General features: G+C 35.4%; 1 protein-coding gene across 1 annotated transcript in view; it reads left to right on the forward strand.

Annotated features, from left to right (window-relative positions):
* The window catches only part of LOC125661593 (receptor-type tyrosine-protein phosphatase epsilon-like), a 95,454-nt gene that overhangs the window by 39,627 nt on the left and 32,399 nt on the right, over positions 1–23,428 (forward strand). Inside the window, exon 2 of the mRNA XM_056146970.1 lies at positions 19,664–19,897. Within this exon, the coding sequence (XP_056002945.1) occupies positions 19,664–19,897 (234 nt within the window). The remainder of the gene's footprint in view (positions 1–19,663; positions 19,898–23,428) is intronic.

Consider the following 23,428-nt stretch of genomic DNA (forward strand, 5'->3'; position numbering starts at 1 on the left):
TAAAAAAAAATTGGATAGGGCTACATTATTGCAGCTAATAGTATATATACTTCACATATCTAAATTAACTATCAAGGTCAATGTAAAACATCCTTATTCACAAACAATCAGTAGATTATAATCTGCTGCAGAGGGTACCAAGAGGCGGCGCTATTTCGGGCAATTGGTTTATCTAAAATATCCACTTCTACCCAAAGCAGCACATACAGTTATATACACATTACCTTTAATAGAAAGCTTATGTAATCTATCTGAAAAAGATGTTAAATTGTGATACATCTCGATTAATGTAACATAAACGTATATGGAAACCAACCACGTTTATGAACTCTTGCCTATTTTAAGTTTATATTAAACATATAGGTACTGAAAGTGTAAATTATAGTAAAATGCAAAGGTCAGCAAGAGCAGGAGACGGTGCTATTGGATATTAAAGGTCATAGGAGACGGTTTTTAATAATACGTTTTCTCTCCATAATTATCAACTTTGATTCATAGACTCCTCATAAAAATACTTTTGTAAGATTAAAAACGACATTAACTCGAAGAAATTGAAGTGCAAAGGTAGTCGGAATAGTAAATCGTTACCCGATTATCGTTCCTGATTTCCTGAATTTGTGACGTCATAAAAGACCACACTCAGATTTGCGAATCAAAACAAAAGCACATCCATAGACGATTTATTCGCAACTGGGGGGGGGGGGGGGGTTGAATGGGGAACCATAGTTTGTATACAAGGATATCACTTTGAACTCATAATTAATGTAAATGCCAGCCACATTTACGATTTTTCATCGGAGGACGAACAAGAAGATCGATCAAGATCCTATTTATTCCGAATCGGTTGAAATAATACTGACTGCTTAATGATAAATGTATGATAATTTCAGAGTACATTCTCTGATGACAATAAGAGAAATATAGTTATTACTTGCGTTTTCTAACCCCATGCAGACACAGCGGCGCAGCATCGGTTTTTTCCCAAGGGGGGGTTGGGGGGTGAAGGTTGACTGACAAAAAAGGTGGGCACCCCCTCACCCTCCATTTGGTTTTATGTGCCTAAGATCCACCCTGACTCGGATATATTTTATAGCCAGATCGAAATTTCCTTTATGCACATCTTGAGCGCCGTTTTTTGAATTTATTTTCATAGGATTTTTACAAGTATCGTGTACAGCTAGATATGTATTTTAGTTTAACAGGTGAATCTAATAAATATAAATGGCTTTAACATTCTTTTACAATAAAATTTGCAACATTAGGGCGTATATGAAGAATAATTTACCATCACATTAGCCGCTATAAGGGCTCTTTCTTGCGTATAATGGTTGGAACTGGAAGTCAGAGGAAGAACGAATTCTTCGTCTGGACCAGTTATAGAAGGAACTGTCGAAAAATCCGAATGGCCTGATTGTTTTGTAGGCCATGCATTAAGGACGAGTCACACAGACAACTTTAGGTAGCCAAAGAATTCTGGTGTGCGGTCTAGAAAAGCTAATTCAAACAGAATAAAACTTTCTAAAGAATTTTGGAATACATGTATGTTAAGTCATCGTGGGGTGTAGAACAATGATCGGTTCATAAGTTGTACATAGCCAGAAAATCTGCAGAGTATACAGGAACTCCCGTCGGAAAATGTATGTTTGGTTGTCACACACCAGGCAGTCAAATGGATACAAGAAAACGGAGAAAAAAGAATAATCTGCCTTATTTATCAATGGCTAACGTTCTCATTTATACAAAATAAATTTATCAAGCTTTAATTCTTACATGTTGATTCATTCAACCGACCTTTTGTTAAAAATCCTCGGCCTTTAACGTTGTTTTTTTTTTTTTTTTTTTTTTTTTAAATTTTGACCCTAATAAGGAAACCAACGTGCAAATGAGTGATTCATTTAAAGAAAAAAAATCATCCCCCAACTCTTGCATGACCGCAAAAATTGGTTTATTTCACTTGCAATTTCAATATGCTCCACCATTTGCTTTGAACATTCTTTTTCAAACAGAAAAGAGGGAGGAGGAGGGCTGTGTGTGTCTGATAATGCAACTTTCAACATATAAAGTTAGACCTATTCATCTTCAATTTATTTACTTTGTATTTAGAGAGAAAAATTGTGATCAGAAGAGCTTCATATAACTATTTCATAGTCAAATTTCATTTCTAAACAAATCAGAGCATGTTTATACAAAATTATGAATATCTGCACTAGCCCTACGTGTAGTCTACCGTCATTATATAGTCGACGTTTTGCAGGATTTTCTCGTCTTCGCCGTGCTTGCCGTTGGTTTGTAGCCTAGTCGAAAATAGTTAGAACTGCATCTGGTCGAAGATTTAATTTCATATCCCTATTAGTGTTTGCCAAAGTAGATTTAATACAATAACGAAACTGATCCTCATCAAGCCCCGTAATCGCGTAAAATGATTGTCAAACAACTTTGAGTTCTGTGTTCTCGGTGTAGATTTCACACTCAAGTCTTTCTGAACGTTAGATAATTTAGACAAAAGTATATAGAAATACCCGACTTGCTACATTATAGTTGAATGTAAGCACATTGAACATTTTGACGGCTAAAACCCGCAGTTGTTAGTATAAACAAATACACATTTGCGTCAGGCTGGTCTCTTTTGACGTCATCAAGCAAGGGAGATAAGTCATCTTACTTTTTTGATACTTCACACCACGGTGAAATGTAGTGCCTGTTACCTTACGATTTTTTTTTCTGAATGACTTCTTTACATATGTTAAGTAATTAGAGAAGAACACATTTTCGTGCAAAACAATTTTTTTTTAAAAATCGTCTCCTATGACCATTAATTATCCACTTCTATCCAATGCATGATATAAAATATGACGTACAGCACATAATACAACATAACTCATTCTATAAATAAGTAATTTCTACAATGATGTTCAGTGGTACCAAACAGTTATTCTGCAGATATAAATCTACTAAGAATGCTTAAGACCTCAACATCTTCACAGTTTATCAACCATAAAAAAATTATCTGACATAGACATGTTATTGGAAAGAAGACAATTAGCTAAAACGATGGAAAAGAGATATTCTCTTGAAAGTGCGTTATATTGACATTTTGAACCAATTTTCCAAAATATGACTGAAGAAGCTGTTTGCATTGTGCTTTTCAAAGAAGATGTGGATGCATTGGGATGAGACTGTATATCTGTTTAACCATATTATCAAACCAAACCATGATGGCTTACTTTTATATTTAAAAAAATGACTTAGAAACTGAGAATGCAGCATTCAATAAAAGATAGGTCCCGTTTAAATTTTCTAATATGTGCCAATAAATAAGAATTTGATAAACGATACTGAAACTCATTGGATGTCTGCCTAACTCAGATAGGAAAGCAAAAGTACTTTGGTTGATTATGCCTAATTTATCACAAGATGAGTTAGCATATACTTCTTCCAATTGAAATGGTCCATTCATGAACCGGACAGTAAAAGTATTAACACATCCCCAAATTTCACTGCCATACAGTATTTTGGTTTTATTGTATGATCAAATACATCTAATGTAGTCATAACACTAGGGTTTAAAGAATGAAAGTATTTTTGTAATTTGAAATAGCCTTGATTGCCTTTTTGTAAATTTCATCTGGAGCGATTGAGAAGCTACCTGATGCAGTAAAGTAAATACCCAAGTACTTGTAGGAAGTAACACATCCAAGGGCTTCTGTGTTTAGGGTAAGAGTTTATTTCAAGTGTCTACCCGCTTTGTTAAAAATTAGAAGTTTGGTTTTTGAAATGGTGACTTTAAGACACAATTCATCATATATCTTATCGAGATAGTCACGATGTTGTTGAAGACCTATTGATGAGACAATAACACTACATCATATGCATACATTGAACAGTATGTGGGGATATCATTAATGAAGATTTTAAATATGTTCGGACTTAAATTGTCTCCCTGTTTAAAAACATGACCTACTAATATTGTACATACTTTTGATAAATTGTAGAATTTTGCTCCAACACCAATCTGTGATAATTTGAATGTTATACCTTCATGTATAACTGTATCAAATGCTTTTTAAAGTCAATAAAACAAGCATACAGTTGTCCTTCTTTCTGAGAACAAAAAGATTCGAAGTGTTCGCAAAATAAACATGTGGTCCGATGTTCTTGGTTGTTTTTTAGAGAACACTATCTGACAATCATTAATGATAATTAATTTCTGTAGAAATGTGTCGAATCGTCTGTTTAATATACTATTAAACAATTTTCCAATGGCACAAGTAATTGTTATACCACGATAGTTGCGTTGGCGATGTCCCCAGATTTATGTAAAACAGTTATGTATCCTTCACCCATGATTTAGGATATAACCCATGTGACAAGCGCTTTTTAAAGAAGAGAGAAGAGCAATATGACCATAGTCAATCATATAATTTGAGATACAATCTAACTCCGGTGATTTGTTGCACTTCAGATGAAATATAACCTCAGATATTTCTGTTGAACTTATCAGAATCACTAGTTCAAGGAAGGAAATGTTATTCTCCATCAGTGAGACTTTCTCTAGCAATTGAATTTATTTGTCCTCATAAATCTCATCAACTTGATTCAGTGTAGTAAAAAGATTCAACTATTTACAAGAGTGTATTTCTCAACTTGTATTGTTTTTGTCAAGCAGAGTATTGATAAGATTCCAATATGCTTTTGGGTTATCTTCATTTAAAGTATGTACTTTCTCTATAATGGATTGGTTCTATTGTTTTCTGCTATATTTACAGAGCTTGGCAAATTTCTTTCTAAGTTTAAAAAATATACCCCTTATAAGTAGATCTCTAGTAAATTGGGACATCATTCTAGCAACATTAATCAACCTATTTCTGAAATGCTGTAAACTCCCATCAAACCATTTTTTTAATTTGGGATTTTGATTTGTTTTTATTACCGGTCAAAAATTGACAGGTAACATTCTTCAAATCATTTTAAAGTCTATCAGTGGCAATATCTGTTGAATCTAAAGAGTTTCCAATATCAAAATTTGCTAAATTAGACAGTTTTTTGTTAATTTCTGGAGTTGCAAGAACATGTTGAAATTTAAAGGCAGAATCTTCTGACTAGATAAAGCGAGATTCAATTGATCAGGTCACTGTTGTTCTATGACATTTATCTGTTTCTATAACATAGCTTGCCGACATTTCCCAGTGTAGCAAACAATGGCAATAAAATAACGTGGGGTCAAAATCATCAACACAGAAATACAATATATGGTTTAAGATGCTCTCTGACACAATCACATAATTAACTACACAAATCCCAACGCTATTTGACCATTACAGATAGTGAATATTGACATTGAATACTGATTGTCTGTGATTATAACAAGCCCCGAAACAGCAATGCTTTTCTGCTGATATGACGACTTTAGATAATGTTCCTTTCGTAATCATTCCGCATCGTGTGCCTGTTCTAAGTGTTAACAATGTTTGACGACCAGCATGACGCGTTCATAGCGTGTAACTACGTCACTATTCTTACTCTTCTGAAAATGGGGACCATCTTAGCAACACTCCCATAGGTTAGGGATAAAATGTTATGTTAAATGTTATCATTAATGTACATTGAAAGCGTCCTAAAATAACTATTACTATCACTTAGTCCGAAATATCGATTAAAAGAAAACATCACTCCAAAATTCGATAACAGAAGCACACAATTGTAGTCAATCGAATACTAGCTCTCATTTGAGCGAATAGGTCGCATGACTAAAAAAAAAAAAGGTTTGACAGCCTGTTAAAATTTTGCCAAGAGTCAGTTTATGTGGTGAAAGAACCCATAAAATCGATATCTGTAAGAAAAATAAGCATGGTTTTATTGATTAGTTATGAGTTTAATATTGATTCGGCTCGCAAGTACTTAAAATTGGCCCGAGAATGCCTCCTCCAGTGAGAGGCGGCGAAATTTCCAGTTTACGTAATGGCACCGGTTCTGACTTTTTTCTGGTACGGTAAATATCAAAATCATAAAAAGCCAGGAAAACGTCATATATTTCGGACTATCCTATCATTTAGTAGGACTTTTTTGTTACTAGCTCAACTCAATCAATGATATTTTTATCATTATACACAAGAATAGATACAATGTATATTATGTTATGTTTGTTTGCTCGTCTGTGTGGTTGCATATGATATTTGAATTTATTTACAAGATCTAGAGATTTAAGTAAGTAAATGACAGTCATAATTGTGTGTAAAGGTAAAATAGACAAAACAATGTGTTCCTTCAAATTACATGCATATTTACACACACCTGTGTAGCCCTTTACAGCTGAGGTGTAAACGTGAGACATAGAAGTTGAAAATGGGTGGAAATTTCAGGCAGAGCTTTAACATTTTGTCGCAGGGCTTCTAAACACATGCAATGGGTATTCATACATATATCTAAACTGTAAGTGCGTTATACTGGGCATTGAAGCCTCCTTTGGATGATGAACGTTTAGATAAACAGTGGGAAGTTACCGAGGCAGCTAAGTAAGGAAGAATAATTTCAGTGAAATGCTTACTTCTTAGTTAACGGAATGTTATTTTAATAGACATTTAATGCGACGTTTAAAAAATAAATAATATTTTCAGTGATCATAGTATAACGAAGTTTTTGCGATATTCATCGTCTCGGATACATTACGTGAAAGTACTTCATGTGCACACAAAGAAAATCAATGAATGCATACATAATTTTTCTCTCAACTTCCCCAAAATAGCACTTTTTCAAAATTATGAATGAAGCTCACTATTGTTCCCGACAGGCGGAAGTAAAGTCCTTTAATTCGTATACACTTCCATACAGTTAAATTCTTAAGTGGATACAGGTCACAATAGGTTCTTGGTACTTCTTGCGTATCATAAGGGGCGAGTAAATGGGGCGGTTCTTCGGATGAGACCGCAAAAACCGAGGTCCCGTGTCACAGCAGGTGTGACACTATTTATATATAAGACCGTGCGTGACATAATCATTTTTGTAATGGCAAACATATTAGAGATATATTTTCATATTGATTTATAGAAAATGGAGGGAATAAAGAACGTAGAGAAATCTTAAATTTAGAAGAAAAGAAGAAAAAAATGATGATGAAAGGATTACTCTAGCTTCGCCATCGTCACTTCCCATGAGTATGTGCATACAATTCTTCAACTATCGCTCGCATATGGTGTTTGTGTTACAGTTCAACAGTGCGGTTTAAAGTCAACATTTTGTCAATTTTATGGTCATTATAATGATCTAGTTTACAGATACAATCTTTCATTAGGTCGTATAATGTCTGACGTGTTAAATACCAACTGTTTGGCAATCTTTTCATACTGATATTGACTAAGGATAAATCCACTTTTAATAGTTTTTTTATAGTTAATATACATGATTCACGACCGGTGTGACCGATCCATGGATGATTCTTAATCCTCCTCAATTCCATGTGGACTCAGTGAAATTTGGACTCTTCATTGTTAAATTTAAGTGGAGTCAATTGTAGTTAAATGTTCATACTCTTCCAAAATCAAACTCTAATAGGTTTTCCAACAGTCAGACATAATATTATAATTTAATTCGTATTGTATCCTTGTCTCTGATTGGTCAAATTCCAATTGAGGAATGCAAGTTATTTTTGTATAACCTGGTTTGGTATGGGGACACACCCCATTGACAACCAGATGTCGGAGCTATTTTTTTCTCTCTCGAGATCTAAATTTACATCGCAGCACTGTTTTCAGCCTTCTATGGAAAAGAAAGTCAACGTACACAATAAAATACTTCGATTTCATACACATGTTCTTTTCTCTTTGTCAATATTAGCATATACTACTTCGCAAATCTCTGTTGTAAATCATCTTTCTCTGTATGTATTGTCGAATAATAGATTAAAACAAAGATATTATATTCGAATTAATGATTTGTCATGTAAGCATTACCCTGTTAATTTTGAAATACATTTCTCACTGGGGAAAAGGAGGGGTGAGGTGGGTGGGTGCGTTGTTTCATTGCTTGATCCGTCTTTCAACAAAGCAAACAAAAAATCATACGTCACATTTTATCACATGACATCAGACACACTGACATGTGGATCACGATTTGTTACTTGCTTACATATTTTCTTGTGTCGGATTAACTATTAGCGACAACATTGCACACAAGGGTAAGTTTTCATGGAGTAGAAGTTTTCACAGAGTTGAAAGCCGTAAATTTTTGCATTTTCTGATATTTGAAGATTTATTTTGGGTAGGCCTAATCAATCCAATTTCCCGTATTTTCTCAATCTGTTGGAGATGAGCGACTTCAAAGTCGATCTCTATCTCTAAAGGGCAGCGAAATACGCATTGCATGGATAATCTACACAATTTTTCTATCATGATAAACTTCACTTTCGATACAATATTTTAATAAATGGCTAGGCTCCGTATAACTAAGATTAAAGATGGCGATCTTCGGCTTCACAGCTAGACGCTTCGTTTCCCTGTTGCTAAGTGAATCATTGCGCGGCTTAGTTGACTTGTATTTTTCCGAGGTTATGTACATTTTGATAAACGAAGGTTAGCATATTTGTCTCTTGCATTAAATTATAAGGAATGACTTTAATTCTGGGGCAAGTTATACGAGTATAACCTGGTTTTGGTCAGTTTACGCTTTTTTATAATCCTCTTCGCGGATTATAAAGCGTAAACTGACCCAAACCAGGTTATACTCGTATAACTTACTCCAGAATTAAATTCATTCCTTAAATAACTGTTCCAGGCTCTACAAATTTCTTCATAATCAGATCCTAAACTACCTCAAAGAAATACGTCTTTGACTCCCTTTCAATGCCACAAAACACTCAAATACCAATCACTCTCTTACCATGATGGTCCTCTCTGTTGTGAAATTTACTTCATTTATCCAAGCGTGTTTCCGTAGTCCACCAAATCTCTCATTGTGTTACTTTAAACGCAAAGACAATCCTCTCTTGCAAATATTTCCCAGTCCACAATAGTATGGCCACTTCTAATCCTCGGTTTCCTCGAACATGGTTGCGTCAGTGGCCTAATGGTTAGGCTGTCAGACTCTCGACCGAAAGGTCGTGGGTTCGAGTCCTGGCTCCGGCAGGGCCGACGTTGTGTCCTTGGGAGAGGCACTTTACATGGATTTTCTCACTCCACCCAAAAGTAAAAGGGGTACCTGGCTATATACAGTGAAATATATTGTTAGAATGTTACATGTAGTGCTCTAGCGCCTGTAACGGCAGCTTGCACTGTATGCTTCCCAGGGAACTTAGCAAGTTCTAGATTGATATAAGGTATGTCGGAGTAATAGTGTATTGTAAAGCGCTTTGAGCAGCATACGCCTATTATTATTGTTTAATATTATCTTAAATAAAGTGTCCACTTACACGTAGCTCTTAAACCTAGTAGTAAGTACTACCTGCTTTAATTGTAGATAACTTCTTGAAAAGTTGCGGAAATCGTATTGTTACAATACCGAATGCTACAACTCCAAACAACTGTTGCGAATCCGCAATTATATTAACATTTTAAATTATTTCCTGCATTTCTAGTTATTCTGGTTTATTATCAGTTTCATTTTATTTGTTATATAGAGAATTTTGATTATTCCGTTTTTGTCTTAGTATGACTTGTCATTAGGTTTTAGTCCGTGTCCGTTTTTATCCGATTGTTTTTTTTTAACATTATTAAGATAGGAAGTAAATATAGCAGAAGACAGCTGGACCGACTTGAACGAGTAGAATAGGTAGAGAAGTGAAATAGATTATCTAGCAGGGAGTTTATAGTAAAGTAGAATACAAGTTGAATAGTAAATTAAGAATAGAAACAGGTTTGTGTTTGGATCTTGTCTGTTTATATCAATAGATCTAGCATTTATTCATAGTTCATTAATAGTTGAAGATTATTATTCTGTATCCAATGTGGCGATTTTAGATTTGTCTGATTTAGATATATATTGATCTATATTATTTAATTACCTACTCATTTACATATTTCATAATCATTGAATGTGTTATATTTGTTTTATAATGTATCTGTAGACGTGTATCGCAGTATTGTGTTTTAATGTTTATTAAATGTGTGAACTGTTAATTTGTGATCCGTGTGTGAATTCAAGGAACAAAGCAGCCTTCGCCACATTGTTTGGTGCCGGAACCCGGGAATCCTTTGTCTAAGAACTTACATAGATTCTACACACGGAAACTAAACCGAGAAAATGTCTCTCCCATACTTAAAAGGAAATTGTACCAGGTACCAAAATTTAATTGAAAAGGAGATAAGCAAAAGTGGAGCTCTCGTTTCCGAGGATGCCATGGAAGAAGATCTGTCCGAACTACTTCGTCAGGTGGAATCATCGATAAGGCGACTTAAGGACTTCAGTGGTAAATTGGAAGAAAATATAGAGAAGTGGTCCCTGTCTGTAGAAAGCAAAGAAGTTGACCAAGGTGAAGTAGATAAATTTACAGGTGATAGTGAAAGGTTATTTGCATTATTAGCTGAAGCAGCTGAACGCATAGATCAACTTATGATGCTGGAGAGGAGTTTACAGGAGAGAATAACTACTGTGAAAGCTACACGGCAAACTACTGATTCAAGACTTGATCATATTGTATTTTTACAAGAAAAAATGCAAGAACAGATACTACAATTTCAAGAACTACAACTTCATCAGTCCCAATTTCATACAGCACCACAAGGCCCTTTAGCTGTAAGGCTTCCAAAACTGGAACTACCCTCCTATAATGGAGACAAGATCAAATTTAAAGAATTCTGGGATGCCTTTGATGCTACAATCAACAGGAATAATAAGCTCTCTAGGATTGAGAAATTCAACTATCTTCAGAGCAAACTCACAGGAGAAGTCAAGGCAGCTATTTCAGGAATTTCGCTCTCACATGAAAACTATGATGTAGCCATTGATATCATACAGGAGAGATTTGGGGATGCACAGTCAGTGATCAATAAACATTATATGGAACTGATCAACATACAGCCTGTGACAAATGATACATTGAGTTTGAGGAGACTATATGATGACCTTGAGAAACACATGAGAAGCTTAGAAGCATTGCGTCAAGATGTAAACCAGGATGTGTTTGTGTCAATGATAACTTCGAAGTTACCTAAGGAAACACTGCTGCAGCTTGAAATACAGAAAGGAAGTAGAGACAAATGGACTGTTAAGAAACTAAGAGACTTGTTTAAAGCTTATGTCACAGCAAAGGAATCTACAGAATTTCAAGCTTCAGATGCTCATAATCATGTGGAAAACCATGCAACAGCAGAGGCTTTAATGATATCCACTAAAGAGTCAAAGGAAAGAAGAAATGCATCAAGTGCAAAGTCTCCAGTGTGCAGTTTTTGTAATGGATATCATTGGACTGATGAGTGCAGAAAGTACAGAACCATAGAAGACAGAAAACAAAGAATTAAAGGGAAATGCTATATATGCTTAAGACCTGGACACAGAATTAAAGACTGTAGAGTTGTGAAACCATGTTTTCATTGCAGAGAGAGTAGGAATCACCATAGAAGCCTGTGTCCAAAGAAATTTCCACATCAGAGAGATGAATCCACAAGGCTGGAAAAATCAACACAGAAAGAAACATCTTGTTTAGCAGACGAGTCACACAAAGAGAAACATTCCACAGCAGAATCATTACAGGAAAGCAGTATGTTTACATCAGGGGATATTGTGTTGATGCAGACTGCCCACACAGAAGTGTCTAATCCTGTGACAAACAAGAAGGAAGCTGTCCGGATTTTAATGGATTCTGGATCCCAGAGAACATACATTACAGAGGATCTAGCAAAGAGATTAAACCTTAGAATGGGTCAAACTGAAGAAATTTCATTGATTACATTCGGTGCTAACAAACCAAAGCGAGTGAAAACTCCACAAGTCATCTTGAAGATGAAACTTAAAGAAGAAGAATTTATGACAATCAATGCCAATGTTGTGCCAAAAATCACAGGAACTATACTGAGAAGACCCATACCACAAATTGCCAGGGAAAAGTTGTTTAGCTTGTGTAGACATCTCCAGATGTCTGATACTATTCCAACAGCCTTTGAAGATTCTAGAGTAGACATACTCATTGGAAATGACTATTACCTTGATATCATCTCATCTGAGAAAATAGGGGTACAGGAAGGACTGTATTTATTAGGATCCAAACTTGGGTGGATCATAACAGGAAGGACTCACAGCAGTAATGAAGAGAGAAAAGAACATCAGATGATGATAGCAAATGGATTACTGTCAATTACAGAGTGCTGTCTGCGTTCTTCAGAGAGATGTTTGCCAGTGAAACCTCTACTTGAAGACTTTTGGAATTTAGAGACTATAGGAATTAAAGACTCCCCCTATACATCAGATGATGAGGTAGCACTGAGAAATTTTAATAGCACCTTAGAGATGGGAAACAATAGGTATCATGTCACTTGGCCATGGAAGAGTTCATGTCCAGAACTTCCTGAAAACAGAGAACTTGCGTATGGAAGGTTCAAGTCACTTGTACACAAGATGCAAAGCAAGCCAGACTTCTTACAAAAATATGATGAAATTATCCAGGATCAGTGTACAAAGGGAATTATAGAGAAAATTCCTCACAGTAGTGAAGAAACAGGAATAAAGCATTATATCCCACATCATGCAGTTATCGACCCAACGAAGCCAACCACAAAAGTTAGGATCGTATATGATGCTTCAGCAAAGTCGAAACAGAGTAACCTCAGTCTCAATGAATGTCTACACAGAGGACCTGTTATGCTACAGGATTTATGTGGACTACTGTTGCGCTTCAGAATGAATAGGATAGGAATTGTAGCTGACATAGAGAAAGCTTTCCTGCAAGTTGGATTGCAAGTCAAAGACCGAGATGCCACCAGATTCTTTTGGTTGAAGGATGTGAACACCCGGAGCATAGAAAACAACACTCAAGTATACCGATTTTGCAGAGTGCCGTTTGGTGTAATATCCAGTCCATTTCTTCTGGCAGCAACTATTGACCATCACCTCTCTATGTACAACAGTGAAACAGCTAAAAATATTAGAAACAATATCTACGTCGACAATGTAATCACTGGAGTAGATACTGTTACAGATGCAGAAGTTCTATACAAGGATAGTAAAGAGATATTTAGTGCTATGTCAATGAACCTCAGAGATTGGGCTTCAAACAACAAGGAATTTTACAACTCCATTCCAAAATCAGATCAGTCTGTGAGAGAGAAGATGAAGATCTTAGGATTGACATGGATCCTCACTGATGATACCCTTGCAGTACCATGTTTGAAATGTGAAACAGAAGTCATGCCAGTTACAAAAAGAGAAGTACTGCAGCGAGTGGCATCTATATATGACCCACTTGGATTTTTCACTCCAGTGACTTTAAAGACAAAGTTATTTCTCCAGATGTTGTGGAGGAAGAATTTAGATTGGGATGAACAGCTTACAGAAGAAGATGTTCAGCAATGGCAACTTATATCTACAGACCTACAAGATATTCCACAGTGCCACATGCCAAGATACATTGGACTGCCAGGAGAAGTTACATGTAGATTGCTTTGCTTTTGTGATGCCTCTACAAAAGCGTATGCCACTTCTGTTTACCTGCAGATATTCAACAGGAAAACAAGAACATGCAATCTTGTATTTTCCAAGATTCGTCTGGCACCTGACAAGAAGATCTCGCTTCCAAGACTGGAGTTATTGGCAGTTCTCATAGGGGTTCGTAGTATATTGTTTGTAGAGAGACAACTGACTTTAGCTATTTCAGAAAAGATACTGTGGACTGATTCACAATGCGTATTACATTGGATTAAGACAAAGAAGCCATTGACAGTGTTTGTAGAAAACAGACTAAGAGAAATTCATAATAGCAGTGACATAGAATTTCAGTATGTATCAACCAAGGACAACCCTGCAGATGTTGCAAGTCGTGGAACAACTGTTTTCTCCCTTAGAAAGAATAAAAACTGGTGGAATGGTCCCTCATGGTTAACAAAGAACAGAAGTGAATGGCCCACATGGAAATTACTTGACAACCATGAAAGTAAAGAAGCTATGGAGTCGGAGTACAGAGTTCCAAAGGTACTGTTTGAAGCTAAATTGCTGGTGGGGGAGGGTCCTAGCAGAATGACAGATAGCTCTGACAACCCATTCTGCCTGGATGTTAAGAAGATTTCTTCCTTTACACGTCTTGTGCGAGTTTCCGCCTGGGTACTAAGATTTATCAAGAAACTTAAGGGGAACGAAATACATCCAGGACCATTGTCATCTGAAGAGTTGAATGAATCCAAAGTTTTGTGGATAAAACATGTACAAAGCCAGCACTTTAAGGAAGTGAAAATTGCACTGGCAGAAAAGAAAAGACACAATTTAGTGAATCAGCTTGGACTTATAATAGATGAAGAAGGTCTTATTAGATGTGTTGGTCGACTCGGCGCTGCTCATATGACGGAGGGAGCGAGGCAACCAATACTACTACCAAAGAGAAACCATGTGACTGACTTACTGATAGATAGTCTTCACAGAAGATCCTTTCATGTTGGAGTATCTCAGACCTTATCCATGATCCGACAGACATACTGGATCCCACAAGGCCGCTCAGAAGTTAAGAGAATCTTGAGGAAATGTACTGTGTGCAAGAGGCATGAAGGAGGACCATACAAAATGCCACTGATGCCGCCATTCCCGAAGAAACGTGTTAACGAATCGGCTCCATTCACCTTTACTGGAGTAGATTACTTTGGTCCAATATATGTCAAAACAGAAAATGGGAACAAGAAAGTTTGGGTTTGCCTGTATACATGCTTAGCAGTTAGAGCCATACATATGGAACTTATGCAGGACATGTCAACAGAGGAATTTCTTTTGGGACTTAGAAGATTCATTGCACGATGGGGAAAGCCCAAGCAAATAATATCCGACAATGGATCTCAATTCAAGCTTGCAAGTGATGTGCTAGAAAAGGTATGGAAGTCAACTGTTCGGGATCCAAACGTACAGACCTACATTTCTAATGAAGATATCCGATGGCAATTTATTGTTGAACTTGCACCTTGGATGGGGGGATTTTATGAACGCTTAATAGGAGTCGTTAAGCGGGGTCTCCGAAAGACCATTGGAAAGCTGTGCCTAACCAGTGAACAGCTACGAACTATACTGGCCGAGTCGGAAGCTGTTGTGAATTCCAGACCTTTGGTGTATGTTGGAGATGACATCAACTCGAACATCGTTCTCACTCCAGCACATTTTCTGACATTGAACCCAAAGACTGGAATTCCAGATGATGAAAAAGTAGGCGTAGAAGACACAGACTATTTACCCTTCATCAGCAGTTCTGATAAGCTACTCCTTACATGGAAGAAAGGAAGGAAACACTTAGATGCTTTTTGGAAAGCTTGGCGAGATGACTACCTTCTAAGTCTTAGAGAAAGGACCTCTTACAAACTTAAAGAAGGACGAATTCAACATAGGATGGAACCAAGAATTGGAGATGTTGTGCTGATTAAGGATGATCTTCCTCGAGGGAACTGGAAAATTGGACGCCTTTGTGAACTAATTGTGAGTCGGGATGGAGAAGTACGGTCGGGAAAGGTGTTGCTCCCCAGCAAAAGGACCTTAAACAGACCATTGAACTTGTTATACCCTATTGAATGTTCGGAAGAGAGTGATTCAAAGAAAAGCATGGAAAGAAGTGAAAATCAAAGTACCGAAAGACCAAATAGCTTAAACCAAGAACATTCCAAAGAGAGGAAACCGTGTGTGACTGATTCAGATGGAACTACTTCTGAAAACCGTCCAAAGCGAAGAGCTGCCGAGAAAGCGAAGGAAAAAATCAAGGACTGGTTAGATGCGTAACTATTCTTCGGTCGTGGGAGTGTTGCGAATCCGCAATTATATTAACATTTTAAATTATTTCCTGCATTTCTAGTTATTCTGGTTTATTATCAGTTTCATTTTATTTGTTATATAGAGAATTTTGATTATTCCGTTTTTGTCTTAGTATGACTTGTCATTAGGTTTTAGTCCGTGTCCGTTTTTATCCGATTGTTTTTTTTTTAACATTATTAAGATAGGAAGTAAATATAGCAGAAGACAGCTGGACCGACTTGAACGAGTAGAATAGGTAGAGAAGTGAAATAGATTATCTAGCAGGGAGTTTATAGTAAAGTAGAATACAAGTTGAATAGTAAATTAAGAATAGAAACAGGTTTGTGTTTGGATCTTGTCTGTTTATATCAATAGATCTAGCATTTATTCATAGTTCATTAATAGTTGAAGATTATTATTCTGTATCCAATGTGGCGATTTTAGATTTGTCTGATTTAGATATATATTGATCTATATTATTTAATTACCTACTCATTTACATATTTCATAATCATTGAATGTGTTATATTTGTTTTATAATGTATCTGTAGACGTGTATCGCAGTATTGTGTTTTAATGTTTATTAAATGTGTGAACTGTGAATTTGTGATCCGTGTGTGAATTCAAGGAACAAAGCAGCCTTCGCCACAACAACACAGTCCTTGCTGTAAGAGTTGTCCTCCACTGGTTTAACATATTCATAATTGCAAGGGTCGCATTTGCCACTCAAGTTTCCAGAAGTACCGAATTTTGCAGGCAATCAATTAAAAATATCCGTTCGTCGCAAATTTCATACAAAACATCACATAAAACAAAGGATATAATAATGCTAAATGGCAGGTGATCAATCTCAAATCTTCTATAAGCAATACAAAATAGAGACTTTGGAAAACAAAGACCCCTGAATATACCAGAGGTGGGATAAGGTGTCCAGGCTCCGGGATCATGAAACTGTCTTAAAGTTTAGTCAAAAATTTGACTTTAAATTAAGATTGAACGTAGTTACGATTGCTGACTTAAAATGGATCACAAAACGAACTTAAGCAAATCTTAACTAAGATTGTCGTAGCTTAAGTCTAAGTCTAGAATCTTAATTTGTTATGGCAGCAAGGAACCCTTTTGCGTAGAGGTAACAATAGGATATAAAATATAAATGACTTAAACAACATAGTTAGTGTCTAAAACGTCTAGTTTATGATCACTAATGCTGACCCAGCACATACATGTAGCAACATCCCACCCCTCTTGTCAAAAGGAGACATTTTTCGTTGTTACAAAGTTTGATATATTGACCCGGTCGCCTTCCTCTTTTTAAAAGAAGTAATAGATGAAAGTGGAAATGTAAGAGTGATTGAAGCGAAATTTCTATTAAATTCAATGCCTTTAGGCCTATTTATTTTTGTCGACTGCGTGCGTAGAAATTCGGGCTCGGACTGCAAAATTATATGCATATTGTCTTTTCTTATACATATAGTAATTAATTCTAATAGTTAGTTTGCAGAAGTATAACGATAATTAACCACACTACGGTTTTAAATGTAAGCCCCGATTTCAATAAAAATATCGATTATTAATTAGGTAGTCACATGGTACAATGACGCCACATGTGACTTTTGATCAAATGATCTTAAAAGTAGTGTGGGATATCTTTAAAAACCCAGCTTAAAATTCACTCTAGACGACATTTAGGTCGATGTTGACAAATTTTCGGAGTCTCAACATTCAAACCCTATATATTTTATCCACCAGTGCTTACAAAATGCAAAGTGAATACCCAAGAATGTAGCGAGGAAAGCAAGTATGAAATCGGCAGTTGACAATAAATATTTTCATGAGTGCACTTTTCCTTCAATCATTAATAATTGGTGTTAATTCTATAATAAAGTGTGCAATTATTATTTATTTTTAGATTAGAAATATTATTATGTGTGTTACATTGTTTACAATTAGGCATACTCTCACAGGTCCATTTCGAAAAATAAAAAAAAATTCAAAGCAAATTTAAAGTAGAAATCACAATGCTTTATTCAATATGTAATCTACACGTGACTGGGAATCGGGAGAACGGCGTTATTATGTACTTCATATTGTAAGTTCATTATTATGGTGAAAGTATCATAATTCAATTTAGTTAGGAATTGCATAATTTTACTATTTTTAAATACATGTTTCGATCTTGAAATTTTTTGTAAATGTTTGTGGTGGTAGGAACCGGGAGCACAAGTATAAGTTGGTATAAAGTCAGTTTTTATTAGCAAGGTGTGGGTGTGCATTTTGGAAAATGGTGAAGAGCAGAACAGAATACATGTGCTGTGGGGTTAGCTGTGCTAAGCTAGTATATAGAATTCCCTCTCATATTAACTGTGTCTCTCTCCTACTGCCTTTGGAAAAGTACATGGATACGGGCAGCTGTTTTTGATGGAAAAGTCCTTGCGCACACTTTCCTTCAAATAATTATCAAACTCAGTCCACATCCCTTCTTCTGACATCTAATGCACCAGTAAGCGGTACAAAACACCCTATTACACTGTTATCTTCAAGTCATTTACTGGACAATTGGCATTTTTGTCGATTAAATCTAATCGGTTGAAAAATCGGCTAAAGCTGATGACGCCACACACAAGGATGCGTAAAATATCGAAATGCGCATCGCAAGATTTGAAAACACATTTGATGTACGTTTAAGCATGCAAACAACTACTTTTGCCAAAAAGCGCCCCCAGCTTAAGCCTAATTAATACTTAGTGAACTATAGCTTGGGCTAGACATATTCTGTGAACGGAATCTGAGGAAAAGTACTGCTAATGTGAAACTTATACGGTACCAATTTTGATGCACCAGATGAGCATTTCAACAAATAATGTGTCTTCAGTTGTGCTCAACCAAAATGTTTGAAATCCGAAATAACAATAACGTTTTAGAGCTACATGTATTATAGGGGAAAACATTGTACCAAAACAGTGGAGTCAAATTCGTCTAAGGATAAGAGCTATGCGTGATGGAGATAATCCTTAATTTTAAAATGATTTTATAAATTTTATAGCAGCAATTAAATATGCATCCATATTTCCAAGCTAGTAACGAAATACTTAGCTACTGGGCTGTAGAGACCTTCGGGGACTAACAGTCCACCAGCGGAGACCTCGGCCCAGGGGTCATAATGTAAAACTTATATGGTACCAATTTTGATGCACCAGATGCTAATATGATGCGAAACTGGAGTAGGTGATTCTTTTAACGTATTTCACTACCCAGAAAACGGATATCCATGTAGTGGTTCGAAATGTAAGTACTTATTCCTCCTAAGATATAATATCATATACAGACGGAATCCGCCTCATAAAGTGAGATACTCAAAGACGCTTTGGCGGACTCGAGTTGTTTTTTGGTGTCATTATAGTCATTTTATTTTGAAAATAGCTAGCTCATTATGGCAAATACCTATGTAATTCTGCATATCCGAATAAGATTTGATTCGAAGTAACTGCAGATCTGTAGTTTTCTGAAAAAATATTGTGACGGATCAGAGAGCTACAGATACACCCCGTATGAAACACAAAAGCCATAGCTCTCTGATCCATCGCAATATTTTTTCAGAAAGCTGCAGTTCTTCAGCTAGATTTGAACACAGTATTTAGTTTCCATTACAAACACAGATACCTTCCCAAAGTCCGTTTTACGATCCTATGGCATGTGTGAAGTGATTCACCAACATTTCCATCACTGCTTGCAGTGGGAAAAATACACATAACTTTTATCCATTTTTCAGACAACATCGCTAAAGGAAAAGTTGCAGAGCAGCTGTATTCTTATAATGATATTTCCTCTGTGTGGGGAGCGAAGCTAGCAGTGGACGGCCTGAAATCAAACTTGTCTGCTGTAGGGGGGCAATGCACGATATCCGGCAATGATAAACAAACAGCGACGTGGTGGGTGGATCTACAAGGTGTTCTCAGTATACACCACATTACTATATACTACAGGACGGGCAATGTGGCTTGGAGTAAGATTTATGAATCATTTGATACTTGGTAGGGAGAGGTAGTATATCGTCTATAAACAGCTATATTACGAACCAATCAGACATACGGTAAAGTCTTTAATAATATATCCTTCGGTGTAAAAAGAGAATATCGAACGTCGTAATTAGTAACTACAAGTATGGGACTTTATCTCATTTGTATGGTGCATATTGCTAGTTTGATATACTGTAGCTCTGTCAAAAATCCGTTATATAAAGCCCTTCCGAACTACTTTGGAAATCATTCCGTCTCAATGTACCCTAGTTTCCTATTTATCAATAGGATGCATGTATTGAAAAATATTTTTTTTAATCTTTTCAACAACATTGATCAAATTTAAAGTATAAACAATATACTAGCTAATTTATTTATTAATTTATCAAACAAAAGCTTTGTATCAACTCAATCTGAAAAATAAACAGATATATGAATCTGAAAGCGATAAACAAGTACCAGAAGATATTGTGTATAAAATTGCGAGAAAATAGCAGTGCGCCCTCTGACATAATGTAAGTCACACAGTTCATAAAAATGAAGATATCAAAATCAAATATTCCTATATGATTGTTCTATTAAAAAAGTAAACAAAAGAGAGATGTCAAGGTTTATTTTCCCAAAGGAACCAGTCCGGACTGGCAGACCATACATAGACGATCCAGCGACTCTTCCAGCTGCAGCAGCAGGAAGCATTCAACAGGCTAAATCTCTCTTATTTGAATTAATTGTACATGTAACAAATGTGAACATATTTATCATATTTACTGGTCAAAATGTCTCGTAGTCATATCTCCCAACAATATCCACGAAAAACCGAGAAATTTAATTTAAAATCAATGAAATTCCTATAAGAATAGCTTGTTTAATATAATAATTGTTTTACTTGAAATCAAGTAATATCAATCCATAACATTGATTATTGATGTGATTTCAAGTATACTCCAACGAAATAAGTACTCAGAAAAGTTTTGAAAGAAATGCAATACTTTAAATGAAGATGAAGTAATTACCTGCTGTAATCATTTAAACGCCCTGCAAAGCACATTTCGTTTATAAGTATGAATAAAATTGTGTGTAACTATATGAATTGTTCGTACTATTTTTTTCTGCGTAGGGCCACGAACAAGCACGGCCGTCGGTAATGATGCTTTGGAAATGATTTGAAACAGCTGTTTTGTGGTATTTGGGATCATTTCAAAACTAAAGTGATAGAAAGAGCAAATGAGATCAATAGAACATCAGTAATTGTGTGATTTGATATTTGATCTATTCAGTGAGTTAAAACGCGGTGATTTATTCGCTCGGAAATCTTCGCGAATATATACATCCTTTCAACGAGTTCGATAGAGCATTTTCGTCTTGAATTGTTTTAAGAAATAAAAACATCAATGTGACGTCACAATACAACAGTGACGTTGACACTGACACCATAATGCCAGTTATTTCATAAGTATTAGGTTTGATCAAATCTAATTTTAAGAAATTGATATTACACGAATTGCTTTCAAAAATAGGCGTTGAAAGTTTATTTTTAACATACATGTATGTTAATCAAATAACAGCACAATATTCATGAAGCGAAACAGACACTAGTATGATGTAGCATTTAATTTCTCTACACAACAACTGCTGTTATTTAGAAAGACGAAATACATAAGATAGAGTAAATAGAAAAAAGAATACACTAATACATAATATTACTACTTTTAAAGATGATGATAAGGTCTATTACCGAATTTCCTTCTTTATCTTTTCATTTGACATACTTTTGATACACAAAATTATAATTTCCTATCAATTATAGAAACGTGTGCTACTAGCTTGAAAATACGGATGTATATTTAATTACTGCTATAAAATTTAGAAATTCATTTCAAAATTAAGGATTATTTCCCTCACGCATAGCTCTTATCCTTAGACGAATTTGACTCCACTTTTTTGGCACACTGTTTTTCCCTATAATAGTTCTAAATCTTCATTGTTATTTCGGATTTCAAACATTTCGGTTGAGCATCACTGAAGAGACATTATTTGTCGAAATGCGCATCTGGTGCATCAAAATTGGTACCGTATAAGTTTTACATTGTCCACGTTCTGTATATATAAATAACACATCTCTAAACCAGTATTAGAAAACACAACTAACTGGAGATGTACACAAAATCAACAGCCAAAATCTAAATCGATTTTATGGATAATTGTCGGCATACATACATTTAATATCTCCTAGGTTCGAAAGCGTGATTTTAATCATTTCCGAAGTAAATTCTGCAACAACAGAGAAAATTCTAAATATACTCAAATAATAATAACGACATTTTATTTGTAAAGATTTATATTCCGGATTGCTTTTTACATTCATAATTACTTAATATAAAGTCCATGTACTTCCATAATTATACGGTATGCGTTTAAAATATACGACTTTTAACATTCTTAATGTTACTGCTGATTTCTTGTCATTATGACATTTGAAAGTCGTCTTTGACATTTTTCTCGTACTTTTTGTATGGTAAATACCATATGTATGAATTTTTATCATTATTATATAGCTAATAAATAGTTTATTATAAAATCTGCGTAAAATCTAGAGAATGTTAGCGTTCATTTATTGAGAATTTATTGAACGCTAAATTTGCATTGCGTAAATTGTGACCGCCCGAAACATTCCGAGTATGAGCGTTCAATATTGACGTTGCCGTAACGACGTAAACAAGCCAAAATGGCAAACAACGGTCCTCCGAATCTGACAGAGTCGGTATTTGATATCATTTTCATTTATTTAAACGAAATGTTTTACTGTATATAAATTATGATATCCCCATTCACAAAAACGTTCACCTTAGATGCCAATATTGATGAATTATCGTCTATTTTGGAGTATTTTGAGTGAAAAGGGATATGATTTAACAACTAAATACTTTAGCTATATAATAAAAGGATTATTGAACTTATATTGGTGAATATTGGCACTCGTTGGCTGTCAAAATGCACGAGCTTGCGAGTGCATTTTGACAGCCAACGAGTGCCAATATTCACCAATATAAGTTCAATAACCCTATAATATAAGTTGAATAACCTATATTATTTTACGCCCTGACCTTTTGACCTCGTTGGGCTTCCTATAAAACCAATAACTATTCATAATTAATGTTAAAGAAATAACGAACGTCATTTTGGTGGGAAAACATTTCTCAACCCGAATCATTTTATTCCTTTCTAATATAACTAAATATCGTATATAAATGAATGATATTTCTCAACTTTGAAATGACAACACATTTGTCAAAAGTTCCACTTGGTGCCAACTTGTATAATAGAATGTCCAGGAAATAAAAAAAATCAGGGACATAATTTGATTAATTGATTTATTTATTTATTTATTTATTGTATATTGTTAAACGTTCCTCTCGAGAATATTTCACTCATATGGAGGCGTCACCATTAGTGAAGGGCTGCAAAATTTAGGCCTATGCTCGGCTCTTACGGCCTTAAAGCAAGGAGGGATCTTCATC

The sequence above is a fragment of the Ostrea edulis genome, chromosome 8 (assembly GCF_947568905.1).
Source record: "Ostrea edulis chromosome 8, xbOstEdul1.1, whole genome shotgun sequence".
NCBI classification, from domain to species: Eukaryota; Metazoa; Mollusca; class Bivalvia; order Ostreida; family Ostreidae; genus Ostrea; species Ostrea edulis.